General features: G+C 41.9%; 1 protein-coding gene across 1 annotated transcript; it reads left to right on the top strand.

The window, feature by feature from the left end:
- The first annotated feature begins 9811 nt into the window (after nucleotides 1-9811).
- On the top strand, nucleotides 9812-18240 carry LOC109890568 (obg-like ATPase 1). The gene is made up of 11 exons (XM_020482499.2): nucleotides 9812-10153; nucleotides 10912-11009; nucleotides 13635-13778; nucleotides 13923-14050; nucleotides 14314-14489; nucleotides 14741-14821; nucleotides 14935-15032; nucleotides 15361-15501; nucleotides 15593-15689; nucleotides 15780-15902; nucleotides 17110-18240. The coding sequence occupies exons 2-11, from the start codon at nucleotides 10912-10914 to the stop codon at nucleotides 17215-17217; spliced, it is 1194 nt and encodes a 397-aa protein (XP_020338088.1). The 5' UTR covers nucleotides 9812-10153; the 3' UTR covers nucleotides 17218-18240.
- Nucleotides 18241-18808: the final 568 nt, after the last annotated feature.

Raw genomic sequence — 18808 nt, forward strand, 5'->3', positions numbered from 1 at the left:
TATCGCACTGTACAGCCTGAGCTACGAATTGTGTACCCATGAAATTGGGTATCAGCCGACTCAGTGATACCCACAAAACAAGGTTTGAATGGTATATAAATGAAACAAAATAAATTTATTAGGTAATTTTTACAAAAACAACTAAAAATCTGTTGAAATCACACTGTGGATGTATTTGAATTCAGAATTGCATTGGGGGAACCATCCCACTTCAATATACACAATAGACTGACTGGAAAGGTGATTTCCCACAGTCAAAGTCCTGAAATAAAAGCTAAGATGCTAATATTTGTGTAAACTCATAGTTATGGCTGTAACGGGAGTACATTTTAAGAGTTTCTCTGAGCAACTTTGGTCAGTAACAAATGTATTTTGATAACGCTTTCAGAGCTGTCTACGGGAGTGAACGTTATTTATAATAAGAATTACATGGAAAATGGTTGGCCCTCCCTTCAGCAAAATATATTTTATACCCTCCCTGACCCTCCCCTATACCCCAAATAATAATTTGAACAAAGTGGATAGCAGAGAACCTGTCTGCCGTTTACCCTCACTTCTTGGACAGACCAGAGCCTTGAATATGCAGTTTTAGAAACTGTTCTTTGTCTTGTAAGCATTATAAGGCAAGGAATATTGATAGTGCAAAGGGCTGCAGGCCAGAAGGTTGTGAGTTTGCAGACTACCGTGGACAAGAGTAGGGGTGGAATTAATCTATCATCGTATTTGCTGGCCGAGGAAAAAATAGCTTTTTAAACTCAGCTAAAAAAGAAACATCCCTTTTTCGGGACTCTGTCTTTCAAAGAGAATTCGTCAAAATCCAAATAACTTCACAGATCTTCATTGTAAAGGGTTTAAACACTGTTCCCCATGCTTGTTCAATGAACCATAAACAATTAATGATTATGCACCCGTGGAACGGTCATTAAGACACTAACAGTTTACAGACAGTAGGCAATTAAGGTCACAGTTATGAAAACTTAGGACACTAAAGAGGCCGTTCTACTGACTCTGAAAAACACCAAAAGAAAGATGCCCAGGGTCCCTGCTCATCTGCGTGAACGTGCCTTAGGCATGCTGCAAGGAGGCATGAGGACTGCAGATGTGGCCAGGGCAAGAAATTGCAATGTCCCTACTGAGATGCCTAAGACAGAGCTACAGATACAGGACAGACAGCTGATCGTCCTCACATTGGCAGGCCACGTGTAGAACACCTGCTCAGGATCGGTACATCCGAACATCACACATGCGGGACATGTACAGGAAGGCAACAACAACTGCCCGAGTTACACTAGGAACACACAATCCCTCCATCAGTGCTCAGACTGTCCACAATAGGCTGAGAGAGGCTGGACTGAGTGCTTGTAGGTCTGTTGTAGGGCAGGTCCTCACCAGACATCACCGGCAACAACGCCGCGTATGGGCACAAACCAACCGTCGCTGGACCAGACGGGACTGGCAAAAAGTGCTATTCTCTGACAATTTTGTCTCACCAGGGGTGATGGTCGGATTCTCATTTATCGTTGAAGGAATGAACGTTATACCGAGGCCTGTACTCTGAAGCGGGATCATTTTGGATGTGGAGGTTCCGTCATGGTCTGGGGCGGTGTGTCACAGCATCAACGGACTGAGCTTGTTGTCATTGCAGGCAATCTCAATACTGTGCGTTACAGGGAAGACATCCTCCTCCCACATGTGGTACCCTTCCTGCAGGCTCATCCTGACATGACCCTCCAGCATGACAATGCCACCAGCCATACTGCTCGTTCTGTGCATGATTTCCTGCAAGACAGGAATGTCAGTGTTCTGCCATGGCCAGCGAATAGCCCGTATCTCAATCCCATTGAGCACGTCTGGGACCTGTTGGATCGGAGGGTGAGGGCTAGGGCCATTCCCCCCAGAAATGTCCGGGAACTTGCAGGTGCCTTGGTGGAAGAGTGGAGTAACATCTCACAGCAAGAACTGGCAAATCTGGTGCAGTCCATGAGGAGGAGATGCACTGCAGTACTTAATGCAGCTGGTGGCCACACCAGATACTGACTGTTACTTTTGATTTTGTCCCCTACCTTTGTTCAGGGACACATTATTCAATTTCTGTTAGTCACATGTCTGTGGAACTGGTTCAGTTTATGTCTCAGTTGTTGAATCTTGTTATGTTCATACAAATATTTACTCATGTTAAGTTTTCTGAAAATAAACGCAGTTGACAGTGAGAGGACGTTTATTTTTTTGCTGAGTTTATAAACATTTCATGCAATTGTACTTAATTTTACATATTAGCAGATTTTTTTTTAACACCACAGAAATTACAGAAATAACAAGGTAAGAATGGACAGAGAGATGGGCATATGTATTCATCGTATTGTATTTTTCCAATTCCAAATCAGTATTTGCAACAAAACTGTCCCTATTTGAATTATTTGCATCTGAGCATGGTACTTTCAAAAGTTAGGTCTACTCTGTCCGGGGTGGAAAGGTAATCCTATCTACTCAGAAAGATGTCAACTTTAACTGCTGGCTACTCTTCTTCCGTGGCTTAACCCAACGAGAGAAGGTCACAAGTGTTTCCTTAAAGCTGTCTGGGTTTAAACATCTGCCATTTTACAGAAAGTAAATAGCTTAATCAATTGATCACTTCCCAATCAAAGTATTTTTTGTGACTATAGAAGGCTGTAACTTAGCCTCTGAATGTCTCTGGTACACAACAATTATATTTCCATATGCATCGGAGTCACGTCTTTCCTGTGTATTTTACATAAAGCATTGAGGACCAAAGCGCTGTCACAGATTGCTGTATATAATCGGATCCAATGTATTTTCTTCAATCTTAAGCTAACAAGGGGTAGGCCTGTGCTTTGACGTTTTCATTAATAAAAGGTAGGCCTATGGCATACCCTCTCATACCCCCTCAATTGGATTCTTTGTTTTAATTTAGCCTACCTCTGTGTCAGTGGGCTGTTATTTAAAGGAAGCATGGTGGGTGGAGGAATTGACCTACAAATCTACGGATATAGCAGCCTATAGCCTAATTTCGTCTGTTAAACAGGTAAACCTACCTCTTATTTCTTAAATAGGAAGAAATAAGCTTCAACACAAAGCCCTCTTGTTATTAGCAAAGTATAATTAAAATGAAGACTGTTAAGGACCTCCCGTTTTTTTCAATTTTCGCCTAAAAAGATTGCCTGTAGCTCAGGACCTGAAGCAAGGATATGCATATTCTTGATACCATTTGAAAGGAAACACTTAGAAGTTTGTGGAAATGTGAAAAAAATGCACGATAATATAACACATTAGATCTGGTAAAAGATAATACAATGAAAAAAAACGTGTTTTTTTGTACCATCATTTTTGAAATACAAGAGAAAGGCCATAATGTATTATTCCAGCCTAGGTGTCATTTAGATTTTGGCCAGTAGATGGCAGCAGTGTATGTGCAAAGTTTTAGACTGATCGAATGAACCATTGCATTTCTGTTCAAAATGTGCCTAATTGGTTTATTAATAAATTTTCAAGTTCATAACTGTGCACTCTCCTCAAACAATATCATGGTATTATTTCACTGTAATAACTACTGTTAATTGGAGAGTGCAGTTAGATTAACAAGAATTTAAGCTTTCTGCCAATATCAGATATGTCTATGTCTGTCACGTTCTGACCTTTATTTCCTTTGTTTTGTCTTTATTTAGTATGGTCAGGGCGTGAGTTGGGATGGGCAGTCTATGTGTGTTTTTCTATGTTGGGGTTTTGAGTTCAGCCTAGTATGGTTCTCAATCAGAGGCAGGTGTCGTTAGTTGTCTCTGATTGAGAATCATACTTAGGTAGCCTGGGTTTCACTTTTGAGTTGTGGGTTTTTGTTTCCGTGTGAGTTTTGTTGCCACACGGTACGGTTTTGGTTTCGTTCGTTTCATGTTTATTGTTTTATAGTGTTCCGTTTATGTCTATAAATAAACGTTATGGACACTTACCACTCACTATTGTCTAGGCAGCACACAAAAAAGTTTTTGATCAGCAAGAACTGAGCAGGCCAGGGCTCAGTGTTGGAACATCCATTGCAGTGTGTAATGCAGCCTAGTTTAATTTACACCATCAATACATAGCCTAATAAGCAACTCATTCCAAAACACTGAGAAATATAAAAATGTCATCCATTACAAATTACATGACCATCCCCTGGTCAAGATTTTTTTTAAATGATATATACTAAACCCTCCCCTTGACTGAAATTGAAAAAGCATGACCCTTCCCATTTTCCTCCAGGTACCAATTATGTACATTTAGATCCATCCGTAATGGGAGTTTGAATCTGAGCTTCCTGGGCCTTGGCTAGGAGACAAGTCATACTCGGTCGACATCTCAGATACTGATTCAGCTGTACTGGTTAATTTAGCCATTTAAAGTTTAAAACAAGCTACCTTATATTCGTTTATTTTTACTGAAACAGTGCATGGATGTTAACTTCTATCTCATCTGAGGTTAAGATCAAATACTGAGAAGGTTTAAATACAAGGCATTGTATTAACTAGTATGAATATTTTAAATACAGAGGATGTATTTACAGTACTATTTTACAGCATCTGACTGTATTTTTCATGTTTTGAAGAGGCTCGAATGTTATGGTCCCAAAGAACGTCTGGAAGGCAGCCATGCAACCAGGCCAACAGTTTCCCTATGATAGCAAGAGTGCTGCGGTTGGGTGCTTTTGATGTTGACACATTGCTGAAAAGCACCCTGAAAAGTATGTACAGATATTGAATAGACCATTGAATTACAATTACTAGAAGAGGCATAGGCCCTTAACCATGGCTATAAAAGGTGCACAGCTTTGGGGGTGAGGGGGGAGATTTCTCAGGCTCAATATAATTTTGTCTCCAAGTTCGAAGAAAATCATTGGGTCATTTTTGTGGGGTCTTCATCTCAGAATGCACATACAAGGATAACAGGCGTTGTGAAAAGAGAATACTTGCTGTTCACCCAAACCAACACTGTTTCGGATGGGAATGTCTGTTTTACTCATTTTAATTATACTGAACAAAAATATAAACGCAACATGTGAAGTGTTGGTACCATGCTTCATGAGCTGAAATAAATAATCCCAGAAATGTTCCATATGGAGAAAAAAAAGTGTTTATCTCATTTTGTTCACAAATTTGTTTACATCCCTGTTAGTGAACATTTCTCCTTTGCCAAGATAATCCATCCACCTGACATGTGTGACACATCAAGAAGCTGATTAAACAGCACAATCATTACACAGGTGCACCTTGTGCTGGGGGCAATAAAAGTCCACTATAAAATGTGCAGTTTTGTCACACAACACAATGCCACAGATGTCTCAAGTTTTGAGAGAGCCTGCAATTGGCATGCTGACTGCAGGAATGTCCACCAGAGCTGTTGCCAGATAATTGAATGTTAATTTCTCTACCATAAGCCGCCTCCAACGTCATTTTAGAGAATTTGTCAGAACCTCCAACAGGCCTCACAACCGTAGACCATGTGTATGGTGTTATGTGGGCAAGCGATTTGCTGACGTCAACGTTCCAACGTTCAACATTGTGAATAGAGTGTCACATGGTGGCGGTGGGGTTATGGTATGAGCAGGCATAAACTATGGACAACAAACACAATTGCATTTTATCGATGACCATTTGAATGCACAGAGATGTCTTGACGGGATTCTGAGGCCCATTGTCGTGCCATTCATCACCATCACCTCATGCTTCAGCATGATGATGCCAGGCCCCTTGTCCCTAGGATCTATCTGTACACAATTCCTGGTAGCTGAAAATGTCCCATTTCTTCCATGGCCTGCATACTCAGCAGACATGTCACCCATTGTTCACGTTTGGGATGCTCTGTGTAGTTCAAGAGGAAGAGGAAGAGGAAGACATTTTTTACCAAGTAGACAAAATAAAAAGTAACACAATAAGAATTACAATAACAAGGCTATATACAGTAGGGCAAAAATGTATTTAGTCGGCCACCAATTGTGCAAGTTCTCCCACTTCAACTATGACAGACAAAATTAGAAAAAAAATCCAGAAAATCACATTGTAGGATTTTTTATGAATTTATTTGCAAATTATGGTGTAAAATAAGTATTTGGTCAATAACAAACTTTGTTATATACCCTTTGTTGGCAATGACAGAGGTCAAATTTCTTCTGTAAGTCTTCACAAGGTTTTATCACACTGTTGCTGGTATTTTGGCCCATTCCTCCATGCAGATCTCCTCTAGAGCAGTGATGTTTTGGGGCTGTTGCTGGGCAACACGGACTTTCAACTCCCTCCAAAGATTTTCTATGGGGTTGAGATCTGGAGACTGGCTAGGCCACTCCAGGACCTTGAAATGCTTCTTAAGAAGCCACTCCTTCGTTGCCCGGGCGGTGTGTTTGGGATCATTGTTATGCTGAAAGACCCAGCCACGTTTCATCTTCAATGCCCTTGCTGATGGAAGGAGGTTTTCACTCAAAATCTCACGATACATGGCCCCATTCATTGTTTCCTTTACATGGATCAGTCTTCCTGGTCCCTTTGCAGAAAAACAGCCCCAAAGCATGATGTTTCCACCCCCATGCTTCACAGTAGGTATGGTGTTCTTTGGATGCAACTCAGCATTCTTTGTCCTCCAAACACGACGAGTCGAGTTTTTACCAAAAAGTTTTATTTTGGTTTCATCTGACCATATGACATTCTCCAAATCTTCTTCTGGATCATCCAAATGCTCTCTAGCAAACTTCATGCGGGCCTGGACATGTACTGGCTTAAGCAGGGGGACACGTCTGGCACTGCAGGATTTGAGTCCCTGGCGGCGTAGTGTGTTACTGATGGTAGGCTTTGTTACTTTGGTCCCAGCTCTCTGCAGGTCATTCACTAGGTCCCCCCGTGTGGTTCTGAGATTTTTGCTCACCGTTCTTGTGATCATTTTGACCCCACGGGTGAGATCTTGCGTGGAGCCCCAGATCGAGGGAGATTATCAGTGGTCTTGTATGTCTTCCATTTCCTAATAATTGCTCCCACAGTTGATTTCTTCAAACCAAGCTGCTTACCTATTGCAGATTCAGTCTTCCCAGCCTGTTGCAGATCTACAATTTTGTTTCTGGTTTCCTTTGACAGCTCTTTGATCTTGGCCATAGTGGAGTTTGGAGTGTGACTGTTTGAGGTTGTGGACAGGTGTCTTTTATACTGATAACTAGTTCAAACAGGTGCCATTAATACAGGTAACGAGTGGAGGACAGAGGAGCCTCTTAAAGAAGAAGCTACAGGTATGTGAGTGCCAGAAATCTTGCTTGTTTGTAGGTGACCAAATACTTATTTTCCACCATAATTTGCAAATAAATTCATAAGAAATCCTACAATTTGATTTTCTGGATTTTTTTCCTCAGTTTGTCTGTTGTAGTTGAAGTGTACCTATGATGAAAATTACAGGCCTCTCTCATCTTTTTAAGTTGGAGAACTTGCACAATTGGTGGCTGACTAAATACTTTTTTGCCCCACTGTACAGGGGGCACTGGTACCGAGTCAGTGTGCGGGGGGGGGTCAATGTAAATTGTCCGGTGGCGATTTTATGAATTGTTCAGCATTCTTATGGCTTGTGGGTAGAAGCTGTTGAGGAGCCTTTTGGTACTAGACTTGGCGCTCCGGTACTGCTTGCCGTGCGGTAGCAGAGAAAACAGTCTATAACTCGGGTGACTGGAGTCTCTGACAATTTTATGGGCTTTCCTCTGACACCGCCTATTGTATAGGTCCTGGATGGCAGGTAGCTTGGCCCCAATAATGTACTGGGCCGTTCGCACTACCCTCTGTAGCACCTTACGGTCAGATGCCGAGCAGTTGCCATACCAGGCAGTGATGCAACCGGTCAGGATGCTCTCGATGGTGCAGCTGTAGAACCTTTTGAGGATCTGGGAACCCATGACATCTTCATCGATGCACTTATTGATGAAGCCGATGACTGAGGTGGTGTATTCCTTAATGCCATTGGATGAATCCCGGGAACATATTCCAGTCTGTGCTAGCAAAACCGTCCTGTAGTGTAGTATCCGTGTCATCTGACCACACGAGGTCACACCAAATACGGACTGTTTTTCTGATCCCCACCTCAGCCTTTTTAAAGGTATCTGTGACCAACAGGAAGCACTGTGGTCCTCCCGTAACCTGCTGGTAGGGAAAAGCGTAGAGACCAGCCCCAGGCAGTGGCCATGGTAGCCACGGAAGCCCTGGGGTGGTACGGAAGGAAGGGGGCCTCGACCCCAGGCGAAGGGTCCCCCACAACACCCTAGGTCCCTGCGGCCACGGCCTGACAGCGCTGCGGCGCCTAGGGGATGGATCTCCTCTGGGCCCCGAAGGACGGGAAAGTAATTTTTCAGAGGAGCAGGGTGAGGCGAGTTTGATAAGGACTCACCCTGCTCCTGTACAAGGGACCGAAGACAGCTTTTTAACAAAGTGACTTTTTAACATGTTTTTCATGTCTTAAAAATGTTTTTAAATGTTTTACCACATTTTAAATGGCATTTACAGATTTGATGTTTACAAGGAAAGTACTTTTTATTCATGGTTGTTTTCATTGATTTTAACAACATGTACTTTTTAACAAATTGAAATGTAACTTTCAAATGCTGTGTTTTATGCTTTGTTGCCGTTTTTATGTGTATGAAAGGATGTAAAAAATGTATGAGCTGTTTTTAAAGGAAATGTGTTAATAAAACTTTTCCAAAAGAAAAAAAAATCTGTGACCAACAGATGCATTTTGGTATCCCAGTCATGAAATCCATAGATTAGGGCACAATTCATTTAATTCATTTGACTGATTTCCTCATATGACCTGTAACTCAGTAAAATATTTGAAATTGTTGCATGTTGCGTTTATATTTTTGTTCAGTATAGTAAACTTGAAGACAAAAAGGGAAGCATTATGTAAAATGCGAACCTGGTATTCCAACTGATTTTAGGCTACTAAAGCCAATAATTTACCGCTGCGCAACGGAGTTCTGATGAACAGTGGAGATGATAATCACACGGTGCTATTTATCGTTGACCAGCAGATGTCCCTAATGTTCATTGTGAACCGATAATGACGCTCAGATGAATGAACCGTTTTTAGGCGCCGAAACATTCAGAAAGCCTTGTCAGATATATGTTTATTTATTTGCCCTTTTGTAATGTAACTATTTGCACATCGTTACAACAGTGTACATAGCCATAATATGACATTTTAAATGTCTCTATTCCTTTTAAAATTGTGTGACTGTTTACTGTTCATTGTTGTTGTTTGTTTTTTTCACTTTTGTTTGTCTATTTCACTTGCTTTGGCAATGTAAACATTTGTTTCCTATGCCAATAAAGCCTTTAGAAATTAATTTAATATTAGAGAAAGGAAGAGGTAGGAATGCCATTGGCCAATTAATGGGGGAACGTTTAACGCCCCCACTTAGCAGACTGTTGACCAATCGCGTTCACGTTGTCATGCTACGTCAAGCGGTTGCTTAGCTAATGTTGGGTTTCTGAGCTAGCGCCATTCACTCCCATTTCCCCATCTCCTCAAAAGGATAAATTCAAAGGGCTTTATTGGCATGGGAAACATGTTTACGTTGCCAAAGCAAGTGAAATAGATGAGGTACATCTGGCTTCGTTTGGGTGTCAATGGTGGAAACCGCCCGGGGGTGATCTTCTTCTTCGTTGGGGTTTAGCGGCGGTTAGCATCCAATATTACATTGCATTACCGCCACCGCGCGGGCTGATTGATATTGAATCAATTACGTCACACTGCAAACGTGCAGCGCTTTACGTGTTATAAGGTTTCGTCCAATGAGAATGCTGAGACACAAAACACTTCCGATATGCTGTCTCTTTTCTAGGGTTTCATTATATAGCACAGCCACAAAGTCAGAATTGGCCATATTGTAAAAAAAAGAATGAAAACAAAAAAAATATTTTTGGTCTTAATTTAAGTTTAGGCATAAGGTTAACCACACTGCTAAGGTTCGGTTGACAATCACATTTTAAGGAAATTAATTGGAACAATTAGGAGGGGTTATGACTTCGTGGCTGTGGGAACTAGTGACGACCCTTTTCTAGTTTCGCTAGATGTGGAGCAGTGTGAACATATTCCAACCAAATCTATTTTCGTAGATAGCCGAACAAAAATAAACCGAATCAAGGTGATATGAACATATAGCTCGTTAAAGACATGCTTGTTTGGTTATATATTCGTCCTTGCGATATGTTTCGTTTTATTTTAATAAACAATAACGTTACTTGACATAGCTAGCTAGTTGGCTAGCTAGCATGCTGACAAGCAGAATGAATTGGACCGTTCCTTACTAGCTAGCTAGCTTCTCCACATGTGTTTTAGCCTGTTTGCTAGTTAGCTGTCTTCTAGCTATGCAGTTGGTTAGCTGTGCCAACTGGCAAGTCTGTCTTTTCAAATTAGGTTGTCGTTTGTGTCAACTTGAGTAGCTAGTAGGCGTTGAGTCAGCGATATGAAACCGGGAAGTTATCCGAGATAAATAACTGTCAGCTAGGTAACTATGTGACAAGTCATCGCAGGGTATAGATTGCTGTCTGTACTCTTTGCCAGCAGTATTCCAGACGCAACTACACACGATGTGGTCTAATTCAAGGCAACTGTGTGGCATTGCAAACCCAGCCTTGCATGTTATGCGAACCCAGCCTTGGTAGTGTAGTAAACCATTGTAATCAGTACAAAAAATAGTGACATGTCGTTGTCAGAGTAAAAGGGAACAATATGCACACGGTTTCTGAAATTGACCCCTGGGGTGTGAGAGCCGAGTCTGATAGAGTTGTCAGCCATGTAAAAATGTAATGTTGATATTAAGCATGTCCCATAATTGAGTTGTTTGGTTCAAGAGCATGAAGTGTTTAATTTCTGTTTCTAAATGTTTTGTTGCTGTTGCAGATGCCTCCAAAGAAGGGAGAAGGACCAAAACAACCACCGCTGATTGGACGCTTCGGGACTTCTTTGAAGATTGGGATTGTGGGATTGCCGAATGTTGGGTATGGACATGACTACAATTTAGTAGTTTCCCATAGTTGTAAAGGTAGGGCGTTGGAGAATCATTAGCACAATTCACACTATAGGGCCAACTAGGATTGCACATTTTGGGGAATATTCAGAGATGGAGACTTTCTGTGGGAAAATCAAATCAAACTTTATTTGCTACATGTGCCCGAATACAACATGTGTAGACTTTACCGTGAAATACTTACTTACAAGCCCTTAACCAACAGTGTTGTTCAAGAAGAAAATATTTACCAAGTAGGCAAAACAAATGTTTTATAATAAAAGTAACACAATAAGAATTACAATAACGAGGCTATATACAGGGGGCACCGGCTATATACAGAGGGCACCAAGTCAGTGTGCGGGGGTACAGGCTAGTTGAGGTAATCTGTACATGTAGGTTGTGGTAAAGTGACTATGCATAGGTAACAAACAAACAGCGAGTAGCTGTTGAGGAGCCTTTTGGTCCATGACTTGGCGTTCCGGTACCGCTTGCAGTGCGGTAGCAGAGAAAAGTCTATAACTTGGGTGACTGGAGTCTCTGCCAATTTTCTGTCCTTCCTCTGACACCGCCTATTATATAGGTCCTTGGATGGCAGGCAGCTTGGCCCCAGTGATGTACTGGGCTGTTCACACTACCCAATGTAGCACCTTACTGTCAGATGCCGAGCAGTTGCCATACCAGGCGGTGATGCAACCGGTCAAGATGCTCTCGATGGTGCAGCTGTAGAACCTTTTGAGGATCTGGGAACCCATGACAAATCTTTTCAGCCTCCTGAGGGGGAAAAGGTTTTGTGGTGCCCTCTTCACGACTGTCTTGGTATGTTTGGACCATGATAGTTTGTTGGTGATGTGGCCACCAAGGAACTTAACTCTCAACCCACCCACCTTTTCCTGTAGTCCACGATCAGCTCCTTTGTCTTGCTCACATTTAGGGAGAGTTTGTTGTCCTGGCACCACACTGCCAGTTCTCTGACCACCTCCCTATAGGCTGTTGTCGGTGATCAGGCCTACCACTGTTGTGTCGTCAGCAAACTTAATGATGGTGTTGGAGTCGCGTTTGGCCACGCAGTCGGGAGTAAACAAGGAATACATGAGGGTACTAAGTAGGGGAATTAACAGAAATGTATGCAAATTAATATTAATACCATTTAAATGTAGATGTTTTTTGCATTGGATATATTTACCATATATATATATATATATATTTACCATATATGGAGACAGAAACATAAACCTTTTACCTTATCATAAGTAGACATAATTGCAAATGATTAAATCCTTCCAATAGAAATAAAATAAACTATTTAGTTATGAATTTAACTTTAATTAAATGAGTTGACTCTTCACATGGGATGATTTCACTGAAAAACAAAAGGGAATATTGAATGATCCCCAATGATCCATCGCATTTCCCAAAAACATTTTCAACATACATCTGTAAAATGATAGTCTAGAAACTAAAGCTTTGGTTGTCTTCCTCTCAGGCTTCCATGTCTTTTCCCTGGACCTCCTCAATGTCCACCTATTGAACATCAGACTCTGAGGCCTCATCTTCACTGTCACTTTCCAACCTTGTTGAGGTTGGCTCATTGTCAGGCTCAAAAATCCTCAAAATTGCCCTGATGGCCACCAATTTTTCAACCCTTGTATTGGTCTGTTGGCCTGTTGCGTGCTTTTACATGTTTTATTTTATTTCACCTTTATTTAAACAGGTAGGCCAGTTTAGAACAAGTTCTCATTTGCAACTGCGACCTGGCCAAGATAAACAAAAGCAGTGCAACACAAACAACAACAGAGTTACACATGGAATAAACAAACGTACAGTCAATAACAATAGAAAAGTCTATATACAGTGTGTGCAAATTAAGTAAGGCGGTAAGGCAATAAATAGGCCATAGTGGCGAAATAATTACAATTTAGCAATTAAACACTGGAACGATAGATGTGCCGAAGTTGAATTTGCAAGTAGAGGTACTGGGGTGCAAAGGAGCAAAATAAATAACAGTATGGGAATGACGTAGTTGGATGGGCTATTTACAGATGGGCTATGTACAGGTGCAGTGATCTGTGAGTTGCTCTGACAGCTGGTGCTTAAAGCTAGTGAGGGAGATATGAGTCTCCAGCTTCAGTTATTTTTGCAGTTCGTTCCAGTCATTGGCAGCAGAGAACTGGAAGGAAAGGCGGCCAAAGAGGAATTGGTTTTGGGGGTGACCAGTGAAATATACCTGCTGGAGCGTGTGCTACAGGTGGGTGCTGCTATGGTGACCAGTGAGCTGAGATAAGGTGGGGCTTTACCTAGTAAAGACTTATAGATAACCTGGAGTCATTGGGTTTGGCTCCAGGTCATGTAGTTAAATGATGATGTAGTTCAAATTCCCAAAATTCCCAGGCTTAACTTCCCATGGACAATTTCAGGAAAAATTCAGGAAATTTACAGGAAAGCGTCCGACCCTTTGCAACCCTAGGGCCAACCCAACCTGTACTGTGGTGGCTGCATGTCACTACAGTGCAATTCAGACAAATGTATCTGCTTTTGTTGTTCATTAGACCCTACCATGCAGATGTCTTGGGCTGTAGAATAGTGACAGACTTTGTCTCGTAATTTTTGTCTACAGGAAGTCAACATTCTTCAATGTGCTGACCAAGAGCCAGGCCGCAGCAGAGAATTTTCCCTTCTGCACCATCGACCCCAACGAGAGCAGAGTACCCATCCCTGACGAACGCTATGACTACCTCTGCACCTTCCACAAGCCCCTCAGGTAGGGTTGTGTGTGTGAGCAGAGTGCCCATTCATGTAGAACGTTACAACTACTTCTGCACCTTCCACAAGCCTTGGAAATGTGTGTATGAGTAAACACTCTGTACATCAAGTTTGTGTGTAACTTCTCTTTCTCATTGGACAGTAAAGTCCCAGCGTTTCTGAATGTGGTGGACATAGCTGGGCTGGTGAAAGGTGCTCACGCTGGACAAGGACTGGGCAATGCCTTCCTGTCTCACATTAGTGCCTGCGACGGCATCTTCCACATGACACGTGAGTTTAACACACTCGCAGAAACGCACTCACACACATGCACTCAATCACACACTGTAATCCTGGTATACATTTCGCATTAAAACCGCAAGCATGGGAAGCTTCCATTCTAATCAATAGGGCACTCTCACCTACTCGATGCTAGCACAGTTCAGATGTGCATGCACAACAACAACAATATACTCAATTCCTATTTTATGAGCTTTGTGAAGTCTAGCACCATGGCGTAACCTGGACATAATTGAGTGTTTCTGTGTGTGTAGGTGCGTTTGAGGATGAGGACATCATCCATGTGGAGGGTAATGTGGACCCAGTAAGGGACATTGAGATAATCCATGAGGAGCTACGGCTGAAAGATGAGGAGTCTCTTGGACCAATCATAGATAAGTTGGAGAAGACCGCTGTCAGAGGAGGAGACAAGAAACTCAAACCTGAATACGTGAGTAGAGTGTGTGTGGGGTGGTTGATGAGTGCCCTATTGGGTCTGAGACTGAGGTCTGAAGCTGTGTGAGTGGGCTTGATTCAAGCACTTGAAACACTTTTCCATGCCCTCTCATAGATCTTTTGAGACCCACAGGCGTGCCTAGGGAGAAGGGGCCACAGATAAAATCAGAATTCAGCATTTGTTTACTCATGTTCTCTCCTTTCATTCTCTTCTCTTGTTCCCTTCTTCCCTCATACCTCACTCAGGACATCATGTTGAAGGTAAAGAACTGGATTTCAGAGGAGAAGAAACATGTCCGCTTCTACAATGACTGGAACGAGAAGGAGGTACGACTATGTGTGTGTGCTCACAAAAGACAGAGAGCAGAGTACCATTAGTTGCAGGGGCCTGTATACCAGCACACACACATCTAACCCAGTGTGTGTGTGTGTTTATGCAGATAGATGTGCTGAACAAATACCTGTTCCTCACGTCCAAGCCCATGATCTACCTGGTCAACCTCTCAGAGAAGGACTACATCAGGAAAAAGAACAAGTGGTCAGTGGGTTCTCTTTCTTAATTCCTTATTCCTGCTTTCTATATCTTACGTTATTTGGGTTGTGATGCCTGGCAACCATTATCTGAGGAGCTGAAATGCTACTTTTTGAGGGTCTGAACTTTACTTGCAGTAGGGGTTTATTTTGTGATTGTGGCATTTTGTGCAAAAGAAACACTGACAGTTTTGTATGTGTAAAAAAACCCTGACTGTTTGGTTTATTAAAGAGCAACTTCAATCAAAAGTCAACTTTCTTTTTCTAATGTAGAGGATCTTTTCTCTATGTATATACATAGGATTGTTTTCTCTTAAATATGAATTCTCTCCCAGGCTGATTAAGATTAAGGAGTGGGTCGATGCCCATGACCCAGGGGCTATGGTCATACCAGTGAGTGGAGGTCTTGAGGCCAAACTACAGGACATGACCGACGAGGAGAAGGACAAATACTGTGAGGAGGCGAAGACTCAGAGGTACACACACGGACAGATCAAACACACAATGAACACATTTTATGATATTGCAAACCGTTACCTTAACTGTGTGTGTGTGTGTATATTGCAGTGTACTGACTAAGATCATTAAGACGGGCTATGCAGCTCTGCAGTTGGAATATTTCTTCACAGCGGGACCAGACGAGGTTAGAGCGTGGACTGTCAGGGTAAGAGACACAGTTTGGTTATCTCTCTCCCACAATGAGGTGTGGGTGTGACTATCACAGCGTTATGTATTACTCCTCTCTGTCCTACAGAAAGGCAGCAAGGCGCCCCAGGCGGCAGGGAAGATCCACACTGACTTTGAGAAAGGTTTCATCATGGCAGAGGTCATGAAGTTCCAGGACTTCAAAGAAGAGGGCACCGAGAATGCTGTCAAGGTGTGTGTGATGGCATGCCATAAGTACTTGTCAAAAGTTTTTTTGTTGTCTAATCTTATCTGGATAAGACCATCTGATAAAGATGGCACTGTATTGGATGACCTCTGTTTTGCGAGCTCTGACCCAACTTTGTTATTTTGTGACTATTGCCGTTTATTTTTCCTTTATTTTCACGAAATGTATCCGTTGTCATTTCTTATAACCGACAATAACTTTTGAACATCATATCAGCAGTTACTTAGCCCAATTCCGGCATCAACTTTGTGGGCTCTTAATGTAATTCCGCCCCAAAATCCGGGTATCCAAGAGGAAATGTCGGCTTTACAGAGGGGGGGAATCCTGGTTGGGATTAAGGCGAAAGGAAAAGCGGCCACCTCTTCCCTCTATTCTGTTGGCCAATGTACAGTCACTTGATAATAAAATTAATGACATTTTGATTGCGGATTTGCTACCAACGAGTCTCTTGTAACTGCAATATTTTCTACTTTTCTGAAACATTGCTTTTTGGACAAGATACCCCCCATGGCTATCCAACTCAAAGAATTCTCCATTCGCAGAGAGGACAGGACCGTAGATTCAGGAAAATTGATAGGGGGAAGAGGTGTGCCTCTTCATCAACAACAAATGTTATTCTGACTCGAGCGCAAGTATGCCCCCATCGACAGGGCTGCAGTGGAGCGGGTCAAGAGCTTCAAGTTCCTCAGGGTCCAAGTCACTAAGTACTTAATGGTCCACACACATGCGTAGTCGTGAAGTAGGCACCCTTGTATTTATTCCTATGTACACTCTCAGGACTCTACATACTCACACACACTGACACTCCAACATACAACATTCACACACATTTTTATACTGACTCTATACACACAAATATAATATTAATTTACGCTGATGCTACTCTATCATACATCCTGATGCCTAGTCACCTTACCCATATACTTATCTACCTCTATCGCTCCAGTTTCCCTGCACATTGTAAGTATGGTATTGGAACTGACCCTGTATATAGCTTCTTACTTTCTTGTGTTCTTATTTGTATTTGTTCTACCTTTATCTGTTAGTGCTACATTGATATTGATCACTGCATTGTTGGGTTTAGTTTGCAAGAAAGGCATTTCACTGTACTTGTGCACGTGACATTATACAAAGTAATTTAGCAAGATAAGTTCATGTAAATTAATTTTTTCTGGTTTGATTTGTCCCATAGGCTGCTGGAAAGTACAGGCAGCTGGGCAGGAACTACATCGTGGAGGATGGAGACATTATATTTTTCAAATTCAACACACCCAATGCACCCAAGGCGGCGAAGAAGTGATGGGACCAATGCGACCAGTACAATAACATAGGGTTCTTGTGTCCCGTCTCAATTTGTCCTCGAGGGCCGCAGTGTCTGTTGATTTTTCTCCCCTCTCCCTGATTATTATGAATGAGAAGATAAGAATTAATCATTCTAATTCTATGTATGGTAGGATGAAAATCGAGTGCACACTGTAACCATTGAGGTCCTGACCAGGTCCTAACGTGTTTTCTGGTCAGGTTATTTTATCAGGAAAAACTCTGGGCCCTAGTCAGGACTGATCGGAACATGGAGGGACCATTATTATTATTTTAAGTAAAGTAGGCATCTCTGACCGTGCCTGACCAGAAACCACCAACGTGACTTTTAGCTTGGGACCCTGATTATCGCACCTACCCATACACTATTATATTAAATCTATATCTTTGCCCTCCTCACACAAGACATTGCAGCCACATTGTGAATAAGAGGAAGATATAAATAAGTCTTCTGACACCCCTGGCCACGTTCATATTTGTGGATGAGAATATTGCTTTAATATGCTCTGGTTACAAAAGGAAAACATCAACTAGCTAGCTTGCTACTTAGCTAAACAATGGAAGGTGCACAATCCATGGCTACACAGCTAGCTGGCAAACAAGCTACCTACTCTAAATTAGCTTGACGTGCTAGAAATTAATAGAGGTTGAGTAATACATTTAATTATCTTCTGAATCAATTTCTTTATCATGTATTGAATGTAGAAGTTTTAGTTTAATCTCCTTCCCAAAAAACTCAATCTCAGACTTTGTCAGTGAATTAGGTTGTCTCCGTGGTACCCAGACAATTTCTGCCATACAGTACATGCCTTCAAACTACCATAAAACCATGCCCTTACCTAAGGAAAACGTTTGAGGGACACTATGTAACACCAATTCCCTTAGGCAAGGGGAAATTATACGTTTTGTGCAACCGGGCCTGACAAGCATTTTCATGGAAACGCATGTACTGCAACCACAATATGGGTCAACAATACACTCAATAAAACAAGACAACAGATTCCGTTTGTGTTCAAATGTGTTTTAATTTATGGGTGTTCATGTGCGTGTTGAACCAGAGTATGTATTTTGAAGTGGATGGGATGCTTGTAACAGGCTGGGGGAACATGCTGATACTGCAAAATAAATGACATGCACAGTGACAGGTTCTGGGCATACTAGTCTGCGTCGTGGTTCATGCAAAACAATATTCCATGTTGCAATGACTATTTCTCAGCACATACACGAACATTTTCAGCATAACTGAAGCAGTTCCTTACAAAAAGCAGAGGCAATGAGCAACATCTGGCTGGCAGCCTCACAGAACAATGTAGCCAAAATGTTCACGATCACTGCACTTAAATATAACAGAGCTTAGTTGCAATGTTAGCCAGCTAACCAAGTAGTGTAACAAGGTGAATATGCGGATACATTAATACGAAAATAAATATTGCTGCAATTACTTTTGCCATTTTCCCAACACTTCCTGCTCTTCAATTTCAACCATAGATTCCCAGATATGAGGTTCTTGTCTAAAAACAAACAGGAAACAGATATCCCATAAAATGACGGACATATCGCTTGGCCATAGA

The sequence above is a fragment of the Oncorhynchus kisutch genome, linkage group LG5, assembly GCF_002021735.2.
Source record: "Oncorhynchus kisutch isolate 150728-3 linkage group LG5, Okis_V2, whole genome shotgun sequence".
NCBI lineage: Eukaryota > Metazoa > Chordata > Actinopteri > Salmoniformes > Salmonidae > Oncorhynchus > Oncorhynchus kisutch.